Here is a 22,902-nt window from a genome sequence, read left to right on the forward strand (position 1 = left end):
GTTAAACCAATTTAACGCTGTACCTGTCACACAAAAGGACCTTTAAATGATATAGTAAGGGCTCTTAAATCGGTTCTGACCTTCCGTGGGAGGAATAGCGTAAAATTGGTATTTCAATGGATGGGTCGTAATGCCTGAAACGATCGGTAATGGCCTCCGGCGTATCGCATTGACACCTGTGACCGCTGTGACAGCAATGAACTCGGGATGCACTGGCCAGGTAACAGAAAAAGCCCGGAGTTAGATTTGCAGTTCTGTTCCCAGTGTGGAGCTTCTAATCTACACACAGGTGGCGATGCTCAAATCCGAAAAAGAGCCCTAGCAGATACTGAGATGATCGCTGTACTGGGAACCAATCTGTTATCAGAGCCGTACAGAAGGAAATGCAAGCGTTTGAAAAAATCTCCAGTACACAGGCTGCATGACAAGCGTACAGGAATCCAAAGAATAATGACGTTCAGGAGGGAGGGAGGGTGTACTGAGGACTCCAGCATCCACAGTCAACGATCTCCAAAACTATTTGCATTCTTGGCTGAGTTCCATTTGCGTTAGTCAAACCATTGTCCAGTCCGTGTAGGATAACATCTGTCAATTACTCTCCCCAACCACATGAAAGAAAGGGAAAGATATCGTTTCTTGACTTTTCAATGTCACCCTATGTCTACTGAATGCTGCTGGAAGAAGCGATGCTGCAGAGTGAAGAGCAGTATCCGCCTCTCTCCCCTTCCTGTGGCAGATGTAAATATGACTGCTATCGGCACCATCAGCTGAGTGCTCGGCTGGCCTCAGGTGAGGCTGGTCGGGTGCCTGGGTAAAAATAGGCAGACGGTATTCCAGTAATGGTACAGAAGGCTGGTAACCTTTTTCTCATAGCAACTGGGGTTGAGCCATCAGCCCCTCCCTTTCCTGTGTAAGAAAAAGATTCTGTATTGCGGACTATCATAGCACGGGATGCTGGGCTCCTCTCCCCGCACCGCTTAATGTTATGCCACTGTCAAGCCGAGAGTGCCTCCCTCAATTTTATCTCACTAACAATCACTGTGTTTTCTACCTGCATTCTTTATAACTTCATGACACAAATGGGGACCGAACGGTAGCCAGAAGGTTCGGGGTAGAGGGAAGGCAACGGTGGGTTGTTGCAGGGGCACCCCGTGAAGGGAAGGTACTCTCATTCTGCAGATCTGACACGAAAGCTGTGCTCTCTGATACACTGGTGCTCTTAGTAAACTTGCCCATATTTAGCAGACTGACTCTATTTTTTCGAAAGCTGCTAAAATCGGTTTAAATGCGTAGTGTAGACCAAGGTCCAAGTTACAGCCTTCTACAGATTAGTGTTTTACAATCTGATCGGCTGCTAATGATGAAGCAAATATTTATAATAGAAGAGAAGTCTGTAACTTTATTAAACCAGCCTGTAGAAATGTAGAACTGGAAGGGACCTTGATAGGTCATCTAGTGCAGTCCTCTGCACTGAGACAGGGCTCAGTATTATCTAGATCGGGGTGGACAAAGTTACTGGCCCTCCGAGCCCCGCACGACAATCTTCAGAAGGTGGAGAGCCGGGATACAACTGCTGGGAGCCGGGGGTTGGGGCTTCAGCCCCACTCCTGCTGAAGCCTCGAGACCCCCTCCTCCTGCTAGGCAGAAGCCCTGAGACCCCCCTTTATCGCACTGGGCAGAAGACGCTACTGCACCACCCTGCTTGCATGCCAGTTGGGTCACCCCCCTTCTAGACCATTCCTGACCAGTCCTTGTCTAACATGTTACTGAAAACCTCCTGTGATGGAGATTCCTTAACTTCACTAGGTAATTTGTTTCAGTGCTTAACTACCCTTACAGTAAGGAAGTTTTTCGTAATGTCTAACCTAAATCTCCCTTTCTGCAATTTAAACCCATTGCTTCTTGGTCTGTCCTCAGTGGACAACCTTTTATGTGCTTGAAGACTGTTATCAGGTCCCCACTCAGTTTTCTCTTCTCCAGACTAAATAAACCAGTTTTTTTCAATCGTTTCTTATAGGTCATGTTTTCTAGACCTTTAATCATTTTTGTTGCTCTCCTCTGGACTTTCTTGAATTTCTCCACATCTTTCCTGAAGTGTGGTTCCCAGAACTGGACACAGTACTGCAGTTGAGGCGTTATCAGTGCTGAGGAGAATGGAAGAATTACTACTTGTGTTTTGCTTACAACACTCGTGCTAATACATCCCAGAATGATGTTAACTTTGTTTTCCCAACAGTATTACATTGTTACCTCGTTTAATTTGTGTCCACTTTAATTCCAGATCCTTTTCTACAGTATTCTTTCCTAGGCAATCGTTTCCCGTTTTGTATTTGTGCAGTTGATTATTCCTTCCTCAGTGTGTAGTACAGCACTTTGCATTTGTCCTTACTCAGTTCCATCCTATATATTTCAGACCATTTCTCCAACTTATCAAGATCATTTTGAATTCTACTCCTGTCCTTTGAAAGCTCTTTCAGCCCTTCCTAGCTTAGTGTCATCCACAGACTTTGAGTATACACTTTATGCCATTATCCAAACCATTTATTATGATACTCAGTAGAACCAGACTCTGGGCCAATCCCTGTGGGACCCCACTTGATATGCCTCTCCAGCTGACTGTGAACCATTGATAACTACTCTGAGTATAATTTTCCAACCAGTTGTGTGCCAATTTATAGTAGGTTTGTCTAGCCTGTGTTTCCCTAGTTTGCTTCGTGTGAGACAGTATCCTGTTACAGGACAGTTGGTAGGGATGTATCGCTAGTGCTAATCAGCCTAATTTTCTGGGTAGGCTGCTTAGTTGTTTAAGCCTTGTCATAGGCAGTTCTCGCTAAGCAGGACCCTTAAGGTCTCCACCATAATATCTGATGACTTTGAGTAGGTCATATTCTCCTGCTGGTCTCTGATGTTGCCCCTGTGATTACTTTGCCAGTCAACTGTGCTCAAGCCATAGCCTCATTGAATGTTTGAATGCCAAAATGGCCCAACATACAAATACACTCTCTCTCTTTTCTTGTTTTTGGGGTAATCAGACAAGTTTCTATTTTGTTTTTGGCCTCTCAAGTCCCTTGTATATTTTTTCTCATAGATGGAGAACAAGTGACTGGTCTGCCTTACCCTGAGCAGTTGAAAGCAGGTGTGGGATAGGAATGGAAGGCAGTCTTTCCCATTTGTGCTTCCCAGAAACAAGTTATGGGGAATCTCTCTTAGTATGCATACCCAAGTTCCCTATCTTCAGGGAGGATGCTAAAGGGAATAGCTGGGGCATCTGGGTAAGAGGAGTAGTAGTGGATGGTGAAGGGTGGTGGTATATCTGGATGGTGGGCTAGAGTAATAATGACTTAAGTAATTGGGTTGGTGAAGAGGCCTGGTGCAGCTCGACAGTTGGAGAGCTGCCTGAAGTATTAGGTGGTGGTTGTTGGGGCAGCAGGTAGTTTCTGGCGCAGCACTGTCTCTCCTTGTGCTGGCTTTACTACTGCCACCACCCTTTGCTCCCTGCGCTCTTTTCCCACTGTGCTGACCAGCTCTGTACTGATTTTGAGGGAGCAGGGGAATAGCAAGGGGGAGGAGAGGCAAAGAGGCTGCAACTGTCAAATAGTGATGTTTTGGTCACATGATATCCAATAGTGATGAATGTAATCATGAACTTTGTACAGTAAATCCAAAAAGAGGCAACTTCATCACCAATGCAGTCTTCAGAGCAGCAAGATTTGCAGACAGTATCCGACCAAACTGACAAGGAGCTAAGTACACAAAAATGCAGATACTATGTTAAGTACAACACAAGAGAAATAAAATCTCTTGATTAAATGTCTTGAATTTTTAGATACGTTCAATGTACTTTAGAAGCCTTAAATGGAGCTTGTGAGCATGCACTAGTGCACTCTGTTTCATGCTTACAACATCCGTACAGGTGTGGAACCAATCAAATTCAATATTCTAGTTTAGCCAGAGACTGATGATCTGTTTTGATGGCTTGCAGGCACTGGGGTCTAAACCAGATCCCTTGCTTATCAGTCAGTTGCAACTTCTGTAAGTGATTCCTATTCTACCTCTACCTCTTCTTCTGTGGCTTCAGTGGCTAGAGTTGTCCGACACAAATGGCTCAGTGAGGGATGAGAAATATTTGGTTACCCTCCAACGTATTGCCTAGCTATGGTAGGCCTCCACAATAACTCTTCATAGGAACAGACAAGCAGTGACTTTCACATGACATATCCTTACTTTTTGTAATTTGTTTATTTTTCTGGTGGTTTTCTGAATTATTACTTTTCCATTGTTTAAATTCCTTAAATCTGTAAGTGATAGATTTGTGGTACTGTGATTAATTTTGAGTTAATACAATAAGAATAAAAATAAAGTGATTCATTTGGAAATTGGTCAAATATTTAAGCAGATTTCACTAACACAAAGATTTGTTGACACAGATATATAATAGTCTCAGTATTGTTGTATCTTTATATTTAGTCATATTTTAATTAGTTTTGGGTGTATTTGGTGTAAATCTTTTTTTGTACCTTGTTAATACTAATTCTGATATTACCACATGACTTCTTGATAATTTAATAGTGGGTAGTGGGAGTATTGTCAATTTATTTGATCAGATTTTCATATTGTTCATTCAATTACTTCATCAGTGTTGCTGTTAAATATTTTTGTAATTTTTTTAATCTTTCAGCCTGGAAATGCTGGATAAAGTAGAGCCACCTACAATTCCTGAAGGTTATGCGATGTCTGTGGCATTCCACTGTTTACTGGATCTTGTCCGTGGTATCACTACCATGATTGAAGGAGAGTTGGGACAGGCTGAAACAGACAATCAGACCATGACTGAAGCAACTTCATCACCAATACAGCCTTTGGAGCAGCAAGATTTGCAGTCAGTATCTGACCAAGCTGACAAGGAGCTAGGTATACAAAAATGCAGATATTATGTTAAGTACAGCCCAAGAGAAATAAAATCTCATGATTAAATGCCTTGAATTTTTAGATACATTCAGTTTACTTTAGAAGTCTTAAATGGAGTTTTATAGAAGCATCCTAGCAGCTCCGTAATAAAGATTGCTTGCATATTTACATTTAAAGCAGAGGAGCAAAATCCTCTCTTTGATACTTTATTTTAATTTAGTTTCTAAGTTTTTTTATATACTAACTTTTTCTTGGGGCAAATGAATTTAATTTTTGGTCACATTTTTAATAACTTTGACAGAACATGCTTTTGAAAATCTCTTTTTGAAATTTTTTCTGACAACATTTGAGTTTCTGTAGCTGAATGGCCAGTCTCTGGAAACTCTTGACTTGTGTGCATGCACTCACGCACTCTGTTTCACGCTTACAACATCTCAGACATAAGCCACTTTTTTTCAATTTTAAGTTATTTTCCTTTTTTGCTATATACTGTTTTATCTGTGCAAGAAAAAGGCCATAGAACAAGTTCTACTAGTTAGTTCTGTTCTCCAGGACTATCTGCTGCCTCCCTGAGTCCTCAACACGGCATAGCACAGAAACCCTGGAAGGTCAGGGAGACATCCTGGTCAATAGTGGTATTGCGGTGGTAGGATATATGGCTGGGAGAAGGAGATCTCTGACTGCAGAGGACAAGATGGAGGTTCCGGAGAAAGGAAAGTTAAATGGGGCTATGAGTAGGGAAGGTGGAAAGGGAGCCTAATTAGAAACATAGGGGAAGAGGCAGAAACAGCAATGATACAGGGAGCTGATTAGTACAAGGAGTGGTGTTGAGCCTACTCCCTGGGCACAAAAAGACAGGGCTCCGATGGTACTGCTGCCTAGTATACCAGGAAGCAGAGGCAGTAATGCTGTAGGGAGCAGAATGCCTCCATGCTAAGGCGTCAACACTCAGTACTGCTTTCCCAGCTATGGGAGTTAGGAGCATATCATCAGGATAGGCCAGGGCGTCGTCAAATTGAGAGCTCTCCATGGTGCTGCTGCCATGGCTCCACAGGAATACCTGACATGATGCACCTTCATGACATGCCAAAAGTCGGGTCAGGATGGGGAAAAAAACTAACATGGATATTGTTCAAGTCCATTGACTGGGCAGATGCAGCAGGGCCGCCGACCGTGGCTGGACAGCTGCACTGGGTCCCCCCGCTGAGGCTGGGAGCTCCAGCCCCCACACAAAATTCACAGAGTTCATTGAAAGTCACAGATTTCGTGACCTCTGTGACAGAATCTTAGCCTTGGTGATAGGTTGAAAATGCAAGAGAATTTCTTAAAATGGTAAGGAGTCAGAGAGCAATGATTGATGACTTAACTGGCAGTTTCCTTAATTTTTAATGATTACATGGGTGATATTTTCACTTCACCAATCTTCTCTCAAATGTAACTACTTTTTTGTTTAGGAGAATATAAAAGTAATTTTGGCTTATACATTACTAACCTTAAAAAAGATCTAACAGCTAGCATTTGTGCATTTGTTCCTACAGTTATTTAATAAACTATTAGCACGATAAAATCTTTTTCTTTTAAGTTAACAGAGCTGTTTGGGAAGAAATGGTGAATGCGTGCTGGTGTGGTCTTCTTGCTGCGCTGTCACTGCTTCTTGATGCCAGGTACTCACTTTGTGTTAATTTTTGCTGATCCTTCATTGGTTATGTTCACAATTCCGTCCAAAACTGATTTTTTTTTTAAAGCTGTCTAGTGGGCTGGCATGGGCAAAGAAGCTGTTCGCGGGAAATGGGGAATGAATGATTGTGGTGGTGATTGTGATTTAAGGAAGGACAGTCTGGCCTTACAAGAATAATCTTCCTGATGATCCCTAAAAATCTAACATAAGTCCTAGTTCTGTGTGGAATGAGAAATCATTTTATCAGAGAATTTTATTATTTTTTTTACAACTTTTCATTAAGGCCAAGTTACAATAAAACTTTAACATACTATATTGTATGTTACTTATAACTTAATCAGGATCAGGTTAATATTCAAAAAAACTGGCTGAAGATTCTGGCCTGATGGCTGGGGCACTTTGGTCTTGCTAAAAAGGTTGACCAAATTTCTAAATATCTATTCTCTTTTTGGTGCTTCTCTTGTGTACATAGTTAGTGTGAAAGCTTTTGCATTACAAGAACAGTCCATATTTTATGAGACCACAATTACATAGGAGTCAGGGATCACTGCTGGGGCTGCTAACAATAAAAAAAAAAAAATTGTCATTCTGTTTAAAATGTGTATTCTTTACTGGAGCATTAAGTGAGCAAATGAGGGGATCTCTAGGAAGCTGGCATTTTGTCATAAGATGAAACTATTTAAAAGCTTCCTCCCCAAACTCAGATTCCTGGACACAACCACCACATGTGCCAGTATGTTTCCCCTTTCCCCCTAAACACTCCAAATAGCAAAAATAAGATGGATTTTGCCTAGAGTTAAATGCCATCTATAAACTAATTTATATTATTTTTTAAAAAAAATTGTTACTAGCTAGACAAATTGAAGATGAATTCCCTTTCAGTTATAGAGACGCTTCCATCCTGATCAGTGTCTTTGTACCAATGTGTCTTCCAATTTTTTTTCTGGGTTTTTTTCTTATCAACATCTTTTTCAGTAAAAATTTTATACATCTTAAAATTTAAACCTTTTGCTCCCACTATAACTGGATTAAAAAAACAGATAAGTTCATGGAGGATAGATCCATCAGTTGCTGTTAGTCAAGATGCTTAGGGATGCAGCCCCATGCTCTGGGTGTTCTAAGTCTCTTAAGTGCCAGAAGCTGGGAGTGGACAACAGGGGATGGATCATTCAATAGTTGTTCTTTTGTGTTCATTCCCTCTGTGGCATCTGGCATTGGCCACTGTTTGAAGACAGGAGACTGAGCTAAATGGATCACTAAATGGATGTTCTTATGTTCTTAGCTTCCTTCTGGGTCAACTCCTAAAACTGTGGTTAAAAGTCTAGAGCAGGCCTGCACAACTCTTAAAGCGGCGAGGGCCGCATTACTCCAAAGAAAACAGCTGAGGGCCAAAACCCCCTGGCCCCGCAGAAACACCCCCCGCAGTACCTCCGGGCCCCATGGAAACACCCTGCCCCAACGCCGCCCAGCCCTGCAGAAACAAACCCTCCTTCCCCAGTGCTGCCCCACCAAAACAGCGGTGGCCAAAAAGGAAGGTTAGGGGTGGGGAGGTGATACTTTATTTTAAATCAACCAGGGGCTTCCAGCTGAAGAGGTGGCTGGGAGCCCTCAGGGGCAAATTAAAGGGCCCGGGGCTCCGGCGGCCAGGGGAACCGGAGCTTTGTGGGGCTGGGGCAGAGATTTAAAGGGCCTGGAGCTCCTGCCACTGAGGGGAGCCCGAGCCCTTTAAATCCCGGCCACCGGAGCCGGGGTGATATTCAAAGGGCACTGGGCTGCCCACAACCGCCGGAGAGCCCTGAGCTCTTTGATTCCTGGCCGCGGCTGAAATTTAAAGGGCTCAGGGCTCCCCGCAGCCTGGGGCTGGGATTTAAAGGGCTCAGGGCTCCCTGTCGCTGCGGGCAGCCCAGAGCCCTTTGGATCCCGGCCGCAGGCTGGGGCTGGGATTTAAGGGGCTCAGGGCTCCTCGCGGCTCTGGGCTGCCCACAGAGGGCCGTGTGTGCAGGATTTAGAATCCCCTCATGGGCTGCACAGTGAGCCTCCGCGAGCCACGTGTTGTGCAGGCCTGGTCTAGAGAGAACCACCTTGTATCCAGATTTCACAGAAAAAATGTTTGACTTGTAAATATTAAAAGAATGGATCTTTATATTATTTACATTTATACACACCTCTTAGTAAGACTTCAAATCGGGACCCAATGAAATTAGATTTTTGAAGATTTACATTTTAATTACTTATTTAATCATTTTTGCACTAGCATTTGGAATTTTTCAGTGTGGTGAAATGATACCACTTAAAGGATAAAAGCTGTGATTACTTCCATTGAGGGATTTATTTACTAGTAGCTATGGTTTTGCAATATTTTTAATTAGATATTTTTCTTCCAAAAACCCTCTTGACTCCTCATAAACTTTCTTCTGATGGTAGAAAGCTAATATAAAAAAATTACACGTCCACTCTACACTCCTTATGCTAAATCATTCAGAATAGAAGAGCTATGTAATAAGAATTAGAGTTCCAAAATGTTTTTTTAATTGGTTAAATTTGCTCTTTGACGTTTTCAGTGTTGACGGTATTGTATATGAATTCTTGCTGGCTTTTCCCATCATACTTCTAACCAGCTGCTTATTTCTATATTATGACTGTCTGACTTGTATCTATGAAACGCTTTGTACTTTCTTCAGCACGGATGAAGCTGCCACAGAAAATATCTTAAAAGCAGAATTCACCATGGCTGCACTTTGTGGAAAACTGGGTCTTGTAACTTCAAGAGATGCCTTTATCACTGCCATTTGCAAAGGCTCCTTGCCTCCTCATTATTCCCTCACTGTACTGAATAGCACAACTACAACTCTCTCCAGCAAATGTAAGGGTATAATTAAGGCTAAATTGTATACTCATTTGTTTATTTAGTCTTATTCGCATGCTACGTTAACCCATGCTTAATGTAAAAAATATCAAGCCACAATGACAAACTTGGAGTACTTTTCTTTTTCATGACATGACTGTAAACATATGTGAGTTTTTAGTGTCTGCTGGCATAAAATGTATGGCAATGTGGTATGTAAAACTGGAAAAGCTGATACTTCAAATTGATACTCGTGACTGTGGCCCCACTGTGCACATGCTGGAGCCTGCCCATGTGCAACACTTTGCATGATTGAGGATTTGATTTATTTATAAACTTTGAAAAAGAAAACTGTTTTTAGTTTGTTTGTTTGTTTTTTTTTAAAAAGTGATGTGTAACTGACATTTCTGGTATTGATGCATTCTAGATATAATGGCTCTTAGGCCTCCATCCATTGTATTCTGAGTATCTATTTTTTTAAATGTAATTATTTAAAAAAATTGCTAAAAGATCTTATTTATTCTGTGCAGAAAAGTTTACTCAGCGTTCATATTTTCAAGAAAATTATAAGCATTATTCCTTGCATGAGACTTTACAGAGCACAAAAATATGTCCAAAATAACCTGTGTTTATAGTACTCATATTATTTTGTAACTCCATGGGTTGGATCATATTTTCCACATCTGTGAGTGGCAGGTACCCTCTCCTACCTTCATGGAAGCTGGGTTTAGCTGCCACGGCAACACTATTCTCTACTCTCCCCTGCTATCCTTCGATCCCACCAGGGAATGCCTCAAGATTGAGGGCCCTTGCATGAGCAGGCAATAGACCAGGGGTAGAAGGAGATACAGGTTGCAAATACAGGTAGTATAGTCCTTCCACCTATAATGCAAAATCTACTCATAAATTGTTAAAGGCTAAAGCTGTTTTAAGCTTTCCTACAGATCCCTGCACTTTGCACTATAGTCTCTCTCCTTACAAAAAGTTTTCTAGACACCTTTACAGACTGAGGAGTTGTAACAGCATGTCTTAAATATAGCTCACACCTGTCGGGCAACTAGTGGGGGAAGAAGCCTTCATAATCAATGTGGAAGTACAGGGTACTTGTGTTGATGGCACTGTGCCTGTGTTAGATCCCATGAGATGTATGGCTTCTAGGGAAGAAGCCACTGATGTTTCTTGGGGGACAAAAGCAGAAATATACACACCCCCATTTGGAATGATCTGAGGAAACTCTGATTTTTTCTTTCCTTTTCATGAGGTTTTCCATAGGAGAGGATGATCTGGCCTATGTTGCAATTGGGACCATTAGCTGCCATTTCATATTATGACTATCATATACTTATAGGTAGTGCACGTTTTAGTCATGGGTATTTTTAGTAAAAGTCACGGGCAGTAAACAAAAATTCATGGTTCGTGACCTCTCCATGACTTTTACTATATACACCTGACCAAAACTTGGGTTGGAGGGACTGCCCGGGCGCGCCACAGGTGCTGGGGGAGGGCAGCCCGGGTACTGGGTGGGGGAGTGCAAACAGCGACGTGTGGCCCGGGACCCCCGCTGGTGCTGAGGGGGAGTTGGCGAGGCCAGCAGGCTCCCTCGGCGCACTGTCTTCGCCCAGTGTGCTGGCTTTGCAGCTCCCATTGGCCGGGAACCACAGCCAATGGGAGTTGTGGGGGCGGTTCATGCATGCGGAGGCAGCATGCAGAGCTGCCTGGCCGTGCCTCTGCCTAGTGAGTGAGGGGGATGTTGCCACTTTTGAGGAGCCTTCCAGGTAAGTGCCGCCGAGAGCCTGCCACAACCCCATGCCCCTTCCCACACACAAACTCTGCTGCTCGAGGAAGGGGGCATGGTGGCTCGAGACAGCCCCAGCAGTGGCTGGTGCAGAAGTCACAGAGGTCATGAAAAGTCACAGAATCCATGACTTTCTGTGACCTCCGTGACACACTCGCAGCCTTACTTATAGAACAAAGAGAGAAGCCTTGACTAACCTGGAGATTTGCACCATTGCAACTTGTAATGGTTCCACTGAATCGTAATTTATAATGGTGCATTGCATCCATGTTAGCACTGGTGTTTTGAGTGCATTGCTGCATAGTTTGCAGATGCAGCATTGTAGTTACCTATCCCATAGTTCTTGGTACAGGTCTCAAAGAAGGAGCTTCCGGGGGTAGCAGTCTACAGTTAAAAGGCACTATACCGATTTTTATAAAAACATGAACAGTATCAATTAGAATTTTTCAGTGTATGAAATATGTATTTTGTAAAATGAAATGGCATTGTTATTGCATTAAAATATTTTTAATGAGGCTTAATGTTATTGAAGAAGATTGAATGTATTGCATTTTGTCTATTGCATGAATTAAATTTAGGAATTTTCAGTAGCTAAAACCAAAGTGGTGAGGAGTACAATAGTCTTTGCACAGTGTTGGTTGCAGAAAGGGGCTAATGATCTTTATAGCTGTAATAGGACAGACCTGGCTGAGATGCTTTCCTATGGCAGGCTGCAGCACAACAGGTGCACCTGTCTGTTTCCCCAGTCCAGCTATAAAAAAAAAAAGCTCAGTCTCTTTCACTGTCCAGTCCAGAGTCCTGCCTCTGGGCATAACTTATTCAAATACATGTACAATAGTCCAGCAGGCTAGCACCTCTGCTAGTTTCCTAGCCAATCCCTCCCTATTCCCAGGGAGGTTTTTGCTCTCTTCAGAGTTCCTGTCTGTCCCAGGCAGCTCTCACCTCCCCCTTTCCTTTCTCCTTCCAGGCAGCTCTCACCTGCCCCTTTCCTTGCTTTTTCAGTCTGTACTCTTGGGCAACTCTCACCTGCCCTTCTTTCTCTTCCCCTTATATGTCCCATGTGCCACCTTTTAACCCCAGTTGGGAGGCAGCTACTCAATCATTGGTGCACTGGCCCTGCTTTCTCTTAAAGGGGTCAGTCACTCTATGACGCTAGCACTGTACTTGGGAGGCCTAGTGCAGCTTCAGTATTTTCACTTTGAATACACAGGCTACAGTGGTGCAGAGTGACTTAATTCATGGTAACCACAATGAGCCTTACACAGAGAAAATGCAGTTTTGACAGCATTGGCAATGCTTGTGCACCATTTGAAACATTTTGAGTGTGGGTATGAAGTATATTTCAAGCATGACAAGTGGCTTATTATGGTGTTTACAATACCAAAATCCTCCAGTGCAGATAAAACTAAAGAAGGACGTGTGGTTTGTCATTCTGTAAAATACAATAATACTCTCATGATCTGGTATTTAAAAGGAACTATCACCCTGAAGTCCCAGTCAGTTTAAAGAAAAAATTAAAATAATTTCTGGTACTAATCTCCAGAGTCCCTCTCTGAGTTCAGTGGTTTTATAATCCTTTCTTCTTTTTCAAATGTTTCACTTTTTGTGTTTGGAAAAGCCACACATACAAGGGAAGGTGACTGACAGAGCAACTGAGTATGCACAAAGTAAACAAAGTAGAAAAAATAGAGCAAAATCCCTTTTTCTAATCTCTTCCCATTCTAATAATAATTTTGAGTAGTGTTCTTTGAATAGCTTTTGCACATTTCCACTCCTGTGCATTTGGACTGTATAGGCGGCGGCGTTGGCACATCCAAAGAGTGAGAATGTGTAGAGTCCATGTCAAACTTTTAACAATAGTTAGGTACACATTTTTCAGGTAGAAGTGAGATTGTATGAGGTCCTTTTAAGTTGATGGTTTCCCTTTCAAAATAAGTATCTGTTTTGCTGCAAGTCCTATGCAATAATAAATATAAGTGAGAGACTATTTTTATCTATAAAATAAAGTGACATAATGACACTGCTATAACTATAACCTATGGGCTCAGCCCTGGAAAGTTCTCAGTGGGACCACTCATGTGAGTAAAGTTACTACTTATGTTTTTGCAGTCAAGTTAATAGAATATTTACTGCATTTTACATGAGGATTTTTCTTTGTTTTCTAGCTTATTCGATTCAGGGGCAGAACGTTCAGATGATCAGTCCATCAAGTGAATCTCACCAGCAAGTTGTGGCAGTAGGGCAACCGCTAGCTCTCCAGCCACAGGGAACAGTAATGGTAAAGTTCAATTTCTAAGTAACTTTTTTCTGTTGAATTGCTTCCTTTTTCTGTATCTGATTCTCTCTCAAGCCCTTTCTTCCTGTGTGATTCCTGACTACTACAATGAACTGAACATACTCACTATGACTAGCTGGAACTCTCTTGCGTATTTTCTTGTAGCAGAGATAATGGATAATCTTTTAGTGTAATAAGAGGCCCATTTTTCTTAAAGTAGCCTCCTAATTTTTTCATAGCTGGGAGAACCTGTCAACATGAAAGATCTGTTATCATATAAGAGGTGGCCACTGTGGCTTTTTGTGCACCTGAATGACCCATTATCATGACCATGAATGTCCCCCCTCAACTATGGTTTAAAAATGGTTTATGTAGACAGGGTCATATGATTGAACATCCATTTTTTAAAAAATGTCAGACATCTGGAGAAACAAAGTGTCTAATTTCTGGAAATAAAACTGAAGATAATTTGACTCTGTTTACACTGTCAGGCTATTCCCAACCCTTATTCAATTGGGAATGGGGGACCAATTGTTGAAAGCTGTTGAGTTACTTCCCTGGTATGGATGTATCACATAAGTGCAGGTTTTTTATTTACTATATCCTTAAATATTTTTTAAGAGTAGTGATTTTACTAGGAATGCCATTAATTTCTCATAATACATAAATATAACAATGTAACATGTTCTGTCTAGCTGACTTCAAAAAATATCCAGTGTATGAGGACGTTACTTAACTTGGCCCACTGCAATGGAGCAGTTCTTGGTACATCATGGCAACTTGTCTTGGCTACTCTACAGGTATGGTGTAGGTAATGCATGTATTGCTTTTTTATTTGTTTATTATAATAATTCAGGGTGGGTTATGATTTCTAAGATGTGGGCATTATTGATTTGAACACAGCAACATGTGCTTAGATTGTATTTTACTCATTATATGTTCTAATGTCCATAAAGAAATGCTCTAGCACTGTCCTCTGAACTTAGTTTGTTGCATCTGCCTGAGAGAGCAGGTGCAGACTGATTGTTCTCTAAAAAAGTTGAAGTGTTAGCTTCTTCTCACAAACTGATGAGGTTTTTCTCATGGAACTCAGAAAAATATTTAGAGATCAGGTATCTCCAAATATACAAATATAGTATTTTATATTCATCGATCTTTATAGTTGCGTTAGAAATTTATATTTTACTTTTAATTTAAATTTACTTTATATTTCAGCATCTCGTATGGATTCTGGGTTTAAAGCCTGGTGTTGGAGGTGCCTTAAAACCCGGGAGAGCTGTAGAAGGACCCAGCACAGTAAGAATAATTGTTCATTCTGTAATATGATGATTGTGCAATACTTTCTCTTGAAATCTACAAAATACATTTTTCTGTCCCTTAGGTTCTTACTACAGCAGTTATGACTGATTTACCAGTTATATCCAACATACTTTCAAGACTATTTGAAAGCTCACAGTAAGAGCCATCTTCTTATGATCTAAGTATTTGTTTGTATCAGCGGAGACAGTGTTTTGATAGCTGGTATTTTTCAGGTACCTTGATGACGTGTCTTTACATCATTTAATAAATGCCCTTTGTTCCTTGTCTCTGGAAGCCATGGAAATGGCCTATGGAAATAACAAGGTATAGAACACTTTGTTATTACTTTTCAGATATGTATTTGTAAGATAGGCATCAGACTCATGTTACTTGTTAAGCTAGCTTACTGTTTTTTAATATCAAAATAAGTTAATGTTACATATGATATGAGCATAAAATTAGCACATTAAGACAAGGAATTTTCTGGTTCTTAATGATTGGCAGTGCTACTAAATCTTCTATGAACACTTTTGTGTAGTATTTTTATCATGTTTTCTAACATTAAGCAATGTTGAACATTTTCATTAATAATCAGGTTGTAGACGGATGAGTTTTTAAAAGCTTTGTAGAGTTCAGAAAGCTAGGATGTTATGGAATGACATGGTATGCTCTGGGATATATTACAATGTTCCATTTCAACCAATACCTTCTAAAATGCTTGAAAACTAGTTTGACAGTTTTGGTTTAAAACAAAAAAAGCACATCACTACGTGGGAGTCCTGGGGAGAGAAGTGGAACAACTTTCTGAGTCCGCTACCCTCAAGAGATATTTAAGGAGCTTTAGGGGTGAGGATCTCCCTTGAGGTATTGAGGTATTGAGTGGTGTGTTGCTTGTTCTTTTGGTTTGGTGGTGGTGTTTTCAGGAGAGAAGTAAATACAAAAATGACTAAATGACTTTTGGTTTATGATGTACTAAAATTATAAAACTGGGAGAGGGGACTTCAAAATGCAAAGAAATGAAATTGAGTTAAAATAGTTTGAATTTAATATCAACTAAAAATGAGAACAAAGAACTTCATGTTAAGGGGAAATAGTGAAGTGCACTCTGCCGCATAATTATAGTGTGGCAGCCATTTGACTATGTGGTGATAGTTAATTTTTTTTTTTTATAGTTGAGCATAAAATGCTACTGTTTTGTACACAGATCAGTTGAATGGGAAATTGATCACATTTCTTCAGGAACTTAGAACTTTGATCCTAAATGTAGGATAACAGCAATACGAGCTTTGCTAAATATTTAGATAAAATGATCTCTACTGTTGGCTTTTATATGTTTCTAATTTAAGTCTGTTATGATGGAACAGAAATTAGACTCTTGTTAGTAAAGTGTGTAAAGATTTTTCTGTTGGGAAGGATAGCATTAAAATACATTATTATGCAAGAGAGAGAGCTTTGGGAGGGATTTCAATACTCATGCTACTCAAGCAAATTCAGTGTATGAAAAAAGGAAAAAACTTATCAAAAGGGAGTGTTTGTCTCTTTTCCTATCCCCTTGTGGCTGGTAATAGCATATTGTTGCTGCATTTGTGGAAACCTCCCAGTCCCATTTAGCTGCAGTGTGAGGTCTGTGACTTCCATAAATTGTTAAATACAATTACTATAATTAATGGAAAAATCTTATCAGGAAATCAGAAGAAAGGGAACATTTCTAAAATTGCACTAGGTACCTCTAATCATGTGTTTAAATTCCATTTTACTTAGGAACCATCTCTTTTTGCTGTTGCTAAACTGTTGGAAACGGGACTGGTTAACATGCATAGGATTGAGATTCTGTGGAGACCTCTAACTGGTCACCTCCTAGAGGTAACTGATTTGTCTCATCATAAATACTACTATATCTATATCTATATCTATCTATATATATCTATATATATATATATAAATATAAATAAATATAGATATATATAGCTCTTAGTAAAATCTTTCTAATATCTATCTTTCTGCAAGGACTTAACTAAAAAGGTAAAAAGAAGCATCAATATTCTAAATGTAACTTTTGCTCGATCTTTTTAGTTTTAGGTTGTCTGACTTCCTGTTTCTAGAATTGATGTATATCTCATTTACCTTTAAAGGTGTTGTTGGAATTGTGTATTTTTTTCCTCTACAGTCTTAAATATCTGCCTTTATATATTTTAAGCATGTTAAAGCAAAATGATTATCAGTTTAACATTTTTATATACTACTTGCACCTCAGAGAAGTTTAATTCTGGATTCATGTTGCCTGTTGGGTAGTTAGTGTTCTCAAAATAAAGTTAAGCACATTACCCTGACATAGTAAACCAATAATCACTATTCTGGGTTGGCACTCTTCAGCATAATCCCTGGGATTCAGTTCATCTCCAGAGCCTCTCATCTTCCCCTGTGAGGAAGAATGAGGGTACCCTAGTTTGCAAAGACTTAAGACAGAAGACCCTTTATCCTACAGGTCAGCTCAGTGTATCGGCCATCTCTTGGGTCTCTTACTCATATTTTCCTTCAGCAGCTGATCTGTTACAGGCTCTTGCCCATGCAGAACACCAGTCACAACTTGAAATGAAATGACAAATTCCACCTATAAACAAACATTCTTTTAAAATGCTGCCTTAGTCCTTATTAACCTAAAATTGGGCCTTCATGATGTTATGAGAAAGATGGATAATGCATAGTGGACACCCTGCCAGACTTCCACTGAGGGGGGAAAGTCCTTCCTGATCCCCAAAACTGGCAATTTGGTCCGATTTCCCCCTCCACCCAGCATGTGTGAAACATAGTTGGAACTATATATACTTCGGTGGTATGTGGCAGGGAGAGCAGAAGAAATCCTAGCAGGATGGCTGCTGTGTACCTGGGATTAGAGCCCTGAAAATCCACGGGTATCCGCTTTATATCCATGGATATCTACAGATCATTTCTGTGGATGTGGAGCCCAGCTGGGGAGCCGTGGCGGACACTCCACCTGATGGAGTCAGGGGAGCACTGAGAGCAGCCCCTGGCCATATCCCTGCCTCCTCGGCTCCCCGCCTGGCCGAGGGCAGGTGGAGGGTCCGCAACTCCCCACCAGGTTCCAGCAGGGGGGATGCGTGGGAGCCTCAGCCTGGCCCCCAGTGTAGAGCCCTACAAATCTGCAGATAATTTTTGTGGATCAGCTGTGGACACACATTTGTGTATCTGCAGCAGGCTCTACCTGGGATGTTTTCCATATAGCTGGGGGTAAAGGGCATGAGAGCCACCCTTCAAGCTTGGCTAGTGACAGCGCCGCCCAGAGGGAGGGGCAAGTGGAGCAATTTGCCCCGGGCCCCACAGGGGCCCCCACTAGTGTTTTTTGGGGCCCCTAGAGTAGGGTCCTTCACTTGCTCCAGGGGCCCCGGAAAACTATCGCTGGGCGGAAGGACACACACATCCCCCCCCGCCGCTAAATTACTGCCGAAGCGGGGGCCCCTTGCTGCCGAAGACCCCAGGCCCCCTGAATCCTCTGGGTGGCCCTGGCTAGTGAGTGATAGATGGGGTGGTGGAGACACTTCTCCACTCCCCACCATCACATCCCCAGAACAGTTGAATCTGCCCTTCTCTTTCTCCATCTTCCCTTGGCACAGGCATTGCCTATCCCTGACAGTCTCTTACATCCCCATCCCCACTGACAAGAGGTTGGCACAGCATTGTCTTTACAAATCACTGAAGGCTCAAAACAGTTTTTTCTTGAGACTGACACAGATATATCAAGTATGAAAACATGGAGAACTGCTCATGGTATGTTTGCATGGCTTTGCAGAAGATGATATGCATTTGTAGTGTTTTAATTTTTCTGCACTACAAATAGTGATTTATGAAAATTTAGAATTGGGCAATCTTGATGTGAGTTACGTCAATAAATAAATATCAGAGGGGTAGCCATGTTAGTCTGGATCTGTAAAAGCAGCAAAGAGTCCTGTGGCACCTTATAGACTAACAGACGTATTGGAGCATGAGCTTTCGTGGGTGAATACCCACTTCATCGGATGCATGTCAAGAAACAAAGGCAAGTCAATTTTGAGAGGCCAGTGAAAATTTAGTATCTCTTTGATTAATGGCATTATACCTATCTTTTTCTCAAGAGTTTGAAAGAAGAATGGTGTGTCATCTTCACATTATATTTTCCAATATTTGTACAATAATTTTAGGGTTATTTAAATGTGTATTTCTATATGTAACAAACCAAACACAGACAGATACACACCCACCCCCACACACACACAGGCTTTTGTTGGTTACTTCCTAACTGTTATATTAAGGAAATTTTTTGCTGTACTAAAAATAATGAACGTGGGTATTTGTTTCATAACAGTTCAAGGCCAAGTTAAATGGAAATGAGTTACAGGCACACCTTCTAGAGCAGAATTTGGTTCTTTGTGTCAAACTATTTTTAAGCTACGAGTATCTAAATTAGCAATGATATGTATTGCCATTTCATTTAATTTGTGAAACTATATTTTGTTGAACTGCCTTGATTTTCACATTGTTTACTTCTGCCTCTCTCCCTATTGCTTCCTCTTGTTTCCTTATTCAGAAGGTAAGCTTTTCCTACAAATGTGTTTTCCTTTATCATTATTAAACTTAGTCTTAACGTTTGAGGACCTTGCCATCTAATCGATTGACAGAAGCAGGTTGTTTTGAGAAATATAGGAAAAATAGGGAAATACAGAGGTTCCAGCTATTTGTCTTATTCTTGTAAATTAATATTTGATTATCATCATTATTTTAAAAACACAACATAGTTTATATATCCAGTTTGAATTGTGAAAGTTTACAACTCTTCTTGGTTTAAATGAATGTATCTTTAAATAAGGCTATGCTGTATCTTCAGGTCTGCCAGCATCCAAACTCCAGAATGAGAGAATGGGGGGCAGAAGCATTAACCTCTCTCATTAAAGCCGGGCTTACATTTAACCATGACCCTCCATTATCACAAAATCAGGTAAAGTAATTTTTTTGTGAAATGATTCTTTCCTTTTCTGGAATTCATAATGAACATGAAATCAGAGTCTTCCCTACAGGTAATTCAACAAACAGGTGGCATTCACAAAGCAATTTTACAATTGAGTTGGAACTTTGTGCGTTAAGTACAGAGATCACGCATTCTGATCAGCTACAACCTCCTTCCCTTCACACATGGAGAACAAAGAATGATGTTGCTAACTCACTGTGTTCATGTAGTGGAACAAAATATGGGCCACCGTCATCAGTACAAAAACATTCTAAAATGGTTAGAGGAATATAGAAAATTTTAACAGAAGGCACGGGATTACAAGATACAATTTATACACCAAAAGAATCAATCTTTATCCTCTCTCCCTATATAAAGCCATTATATATGAGAGAGAGAGAAAGTTAGCTGATTTTCCTACACATACTTTGGCTTTTTTTCTTCAGCTGTTTTTTAAATTTTTCTGTCTCCTATTCATTTCTCAGCATTTAATTAAAAAAAAAAAAATTAGCCCTTTTCTGTTATCTTACTCTGTCCCTATAATTTTTTTATTCTTTGGCAATATATATTTTTATTATCTGACTTTAAAAGTTATGTCTCTTTTTTAGAAGTGTAATAAAACTATGTTCTTTAGGGGTAGTGTTTCAAACACTATCTTTTTATTTAATAATTTTTACTTCAATGCAGATTTCCTACTGCTAATTAATCTTTTGGGCCAGATTTTCTATTTAAATCTGGCCCCTAGGCACTATTCAGTTTTGGAACCGGATTCTTAAAGTGCCTGACCAGCTGAGAAAAACCACCATGGGAGAGAAAACTTTCAGCTGGCAGAAGACTGACAGAGCTGGTTTCATTCACCCCAACATAGGGAAATTGCCAAAGAGAGGATGCAGCCATGTTATATCGGTCCTTCATTAGTGTATGCTAGAGCTAGCACAGACTAGACCACAGAATCAGAGGGCTGAGTGCTGCTAGACAATGGTTGGATGCACTGAGGGAATCAAGTCCTTCACGTGGAGTCAAACCAGCAAGGCCTGAGATAAAAGTTCAGTGTTTTTTGACTGAGGACTAAGTTCTGGTGAGACCTGCAATCTTCCGGTCATTAGACATTTGGAATGGAAAATTATATCACCAGAACAAAGCAACTGTTAAAAGAAGAACTTTTAAGTTCACTCAATGTATATGTATATTTGTCTAAAAATTAAAGTAATGCATATAATAGAATCATAGAATATCAGGGTTGGAAGGGACCTCAGAAAGTCATCTTGTCCAAACCCCTGCTCAAAGCAGGACCAATCCCCAGACACATTTTTTGCCCCAAATCCCTAAATGGCCCCCCTCAAGGGTTGAACTCACAACACTGGGTTTAGCAGGCCAGTGCTCAAACCACTGAGCTATCCCTCCCCCCATAGATGGCTATGACATACCAAGTGAAACAAAGGAACATAAAAGTATTGTTTCATTTTAATGTAATATGGTCTGTTCCATTTAGGGGAAAATGTTTTGGAGATTTTTTTTGTGGGGGGAGTAGTTTGTTATTGAGAAATAAAAGCCTTTACGACTTTGGCATGGAATGTCCCTTTCTGATACTCTGCCCTTCGCTTTTAAATCCTCCTTTCTCCTTCCCGTTGCATTTGAAGTTGACTCAGTAGTCAATATTAGTTACTGCTCATCTGTATCACTTCCCTTTTCATTTGAAAAACTGCACTGTGGAAAAAACTGCTAATTATGCTTTCATGGTGAAAAATTATAGATCTGTCAACCATGAAAAATAAATGAAATCCTATATCATCTCATGCCTCTTAATATTATAATAATAATACTCTATAAAAATGCTAGGCATTATTATTTTATAAGATTCATGAGCCCTGCACAAAATAATAGTTAATCTTCAAAACACTTCTGTGAAAGATTACAGTTTAAAAATTCCATCCTCTCAGCATCCATTACATGAATACAAGATTGCCTGGTAACTGCCACAGCTGAAGAGTTATAGTGAGGTGCATCAATCCCAACACGGGCAATTTTCCAATCCTGTAGTTCAAGTGGTACAGTCCACTAGTGCTATCAGCTGTCAGTTCCTTTTGGTGTAAAAGGATGGAACATTCATATATGCACGTTCATATAGGCAAAAATGTGTGACCTCGAAAGCAAAAACCTCCAAACTTTGAAGAGAGACAGGTGTGGTGGTCTATGTAGAGAATAACAGTTCTGTGAGAGAACTTCAAAGGACCAGAATTACAAAGTAACTAATTTTCCCAACTCTGAAGTTACCATTATCACATTGACTGTTGAGGGGAGCAGTGGCTGAACCACTAACACAAGTAGAACGTTTCACCTGTTCTGTGGGATGTAAGGATGCATGTTTAGAATCAAAAAACCAAAGAACTGAAAGGGACCTCGAGAGATCATCTAGTCCAGTCCTCTGCATTAAAGGCAGGACTAAATATTATCTAGACCATTCCTGACAGGTGTTTGTCCAACCAGTTCTCAAAAATTAACCAATGTTGGAGATCCCACAACCTCCCTAGGCAATTTATTCCAGTGCTTAACCACTCTGACAGGAAGGTTTTTCTAATGTCCAACCTAAACCGTCCTTGCTGCAATTTAAGCCCATTGCTTCCTGTCCTATCCTTAGAGGTTAAGAAGAAGAATTTTTCTCCTTCCTTCTGTAACAGTCTTTTATGCACTTGAAAACTGTTGTCATGTTCCCTTTCAGTCGTCTCTTCTCCAGACTAAACAAACCCAATCTTTTCAATCTTCCCTGATAGGTCATGTTTTCTAGACCTTTAATCATTTTTGTTGCTCTTCTCTGGACTTTCTCCAGTTTGTCCACATCTTTCCCGAAATGTGGTGCCCAGAACTGGACACAATACTCCAGTTGAGGCCTAATTAGCACGAAGTAGAGTGGAAGAATTACTTCTCGTGTCTTGCTTACACCACTCTTGCTTATATATCCCAGAATGATGTTCGCTTTTTTGCAACAGCATTACACCATTGACTCATATTTATCTTATGGTCCACTGTGACCCCCAGATCCCTTTCCACAGTACTCTTTCCTAGGCAGTCATTTCCCGTTTTGTATGTGTGCAACTGATCGTTC

At 40.6% G+C, this 22,902-nt stretch overlaps 1 protein-coding gene across 5 annotated transcripts in view; it reads left to right on the forward strand.

Moving 5' to 3' along the window:
* MON2 (MON2 regulator of endosome-to-Golgi trafficking) overlaps positions 1–22,902 on the forward strand; it is a 242,403-nt gene that overhangs the window by 79,659 nt on the left and 139,842 nt on the right. For all 5 annotated transcript variants that reach the window (XR_012655908.1, XM_075066076.1, XM_075066064.1 and 2 more), the window contains exons 12-21: positions 4,679–4,911; positions 6,491–6,572; positions 9,268–9,449; positions 13,392–13,504; positions 14,197–14,301; positions 14,717–14,797; positions 14,883–14,956; positions 15,034–15,124; positions 16,562–16,663; positions 19,680–19,790. Coding sequence is in view for 4 of the 5 variants with exons in the window: in XM_075066076.1 (XP_074922177.1) it covers positions 4,679–4,911; positions 6,491–6,572; positions 9,268–9,449; positions 13,392–13,504; positions 14,197–14,301; positions 14,717–14,797; positions 14,883–14,956; positions 15,034–15,124; positions 16,562–16,663; positions 19,680–19,790 (1,174 nt within the window). In the remaining variant the exon portion in view is untranslated. The remainder of the gene's footprint in view (positions 1–4,678; positions 4,912–6,490; positions 6,573–9,267; positions 9,450–13,391; positions 13,505–14,196; positions 14,302–14,716; positions 14,798–14,882; positions 14,957–15,033; positions 15,125–16,561; positions 16,664–19,679; positions 19,791–22,902) is intronic.

This window comes from Chelonoidis abingdonii, chromosome 1 (genome assembly GCF_003597395.2).
Source record: "Chelonoidis abingdonii isolate Lonesome George chromosome 1, CheloAbing_2.0, whole genome shotgun sequence".
NCBI classification, from domain to species: Eukaryota; Metazoa; Chordata; order Testudines; family Testudinidae; genus Chelonoidis; species Chelonoidis abingdonii.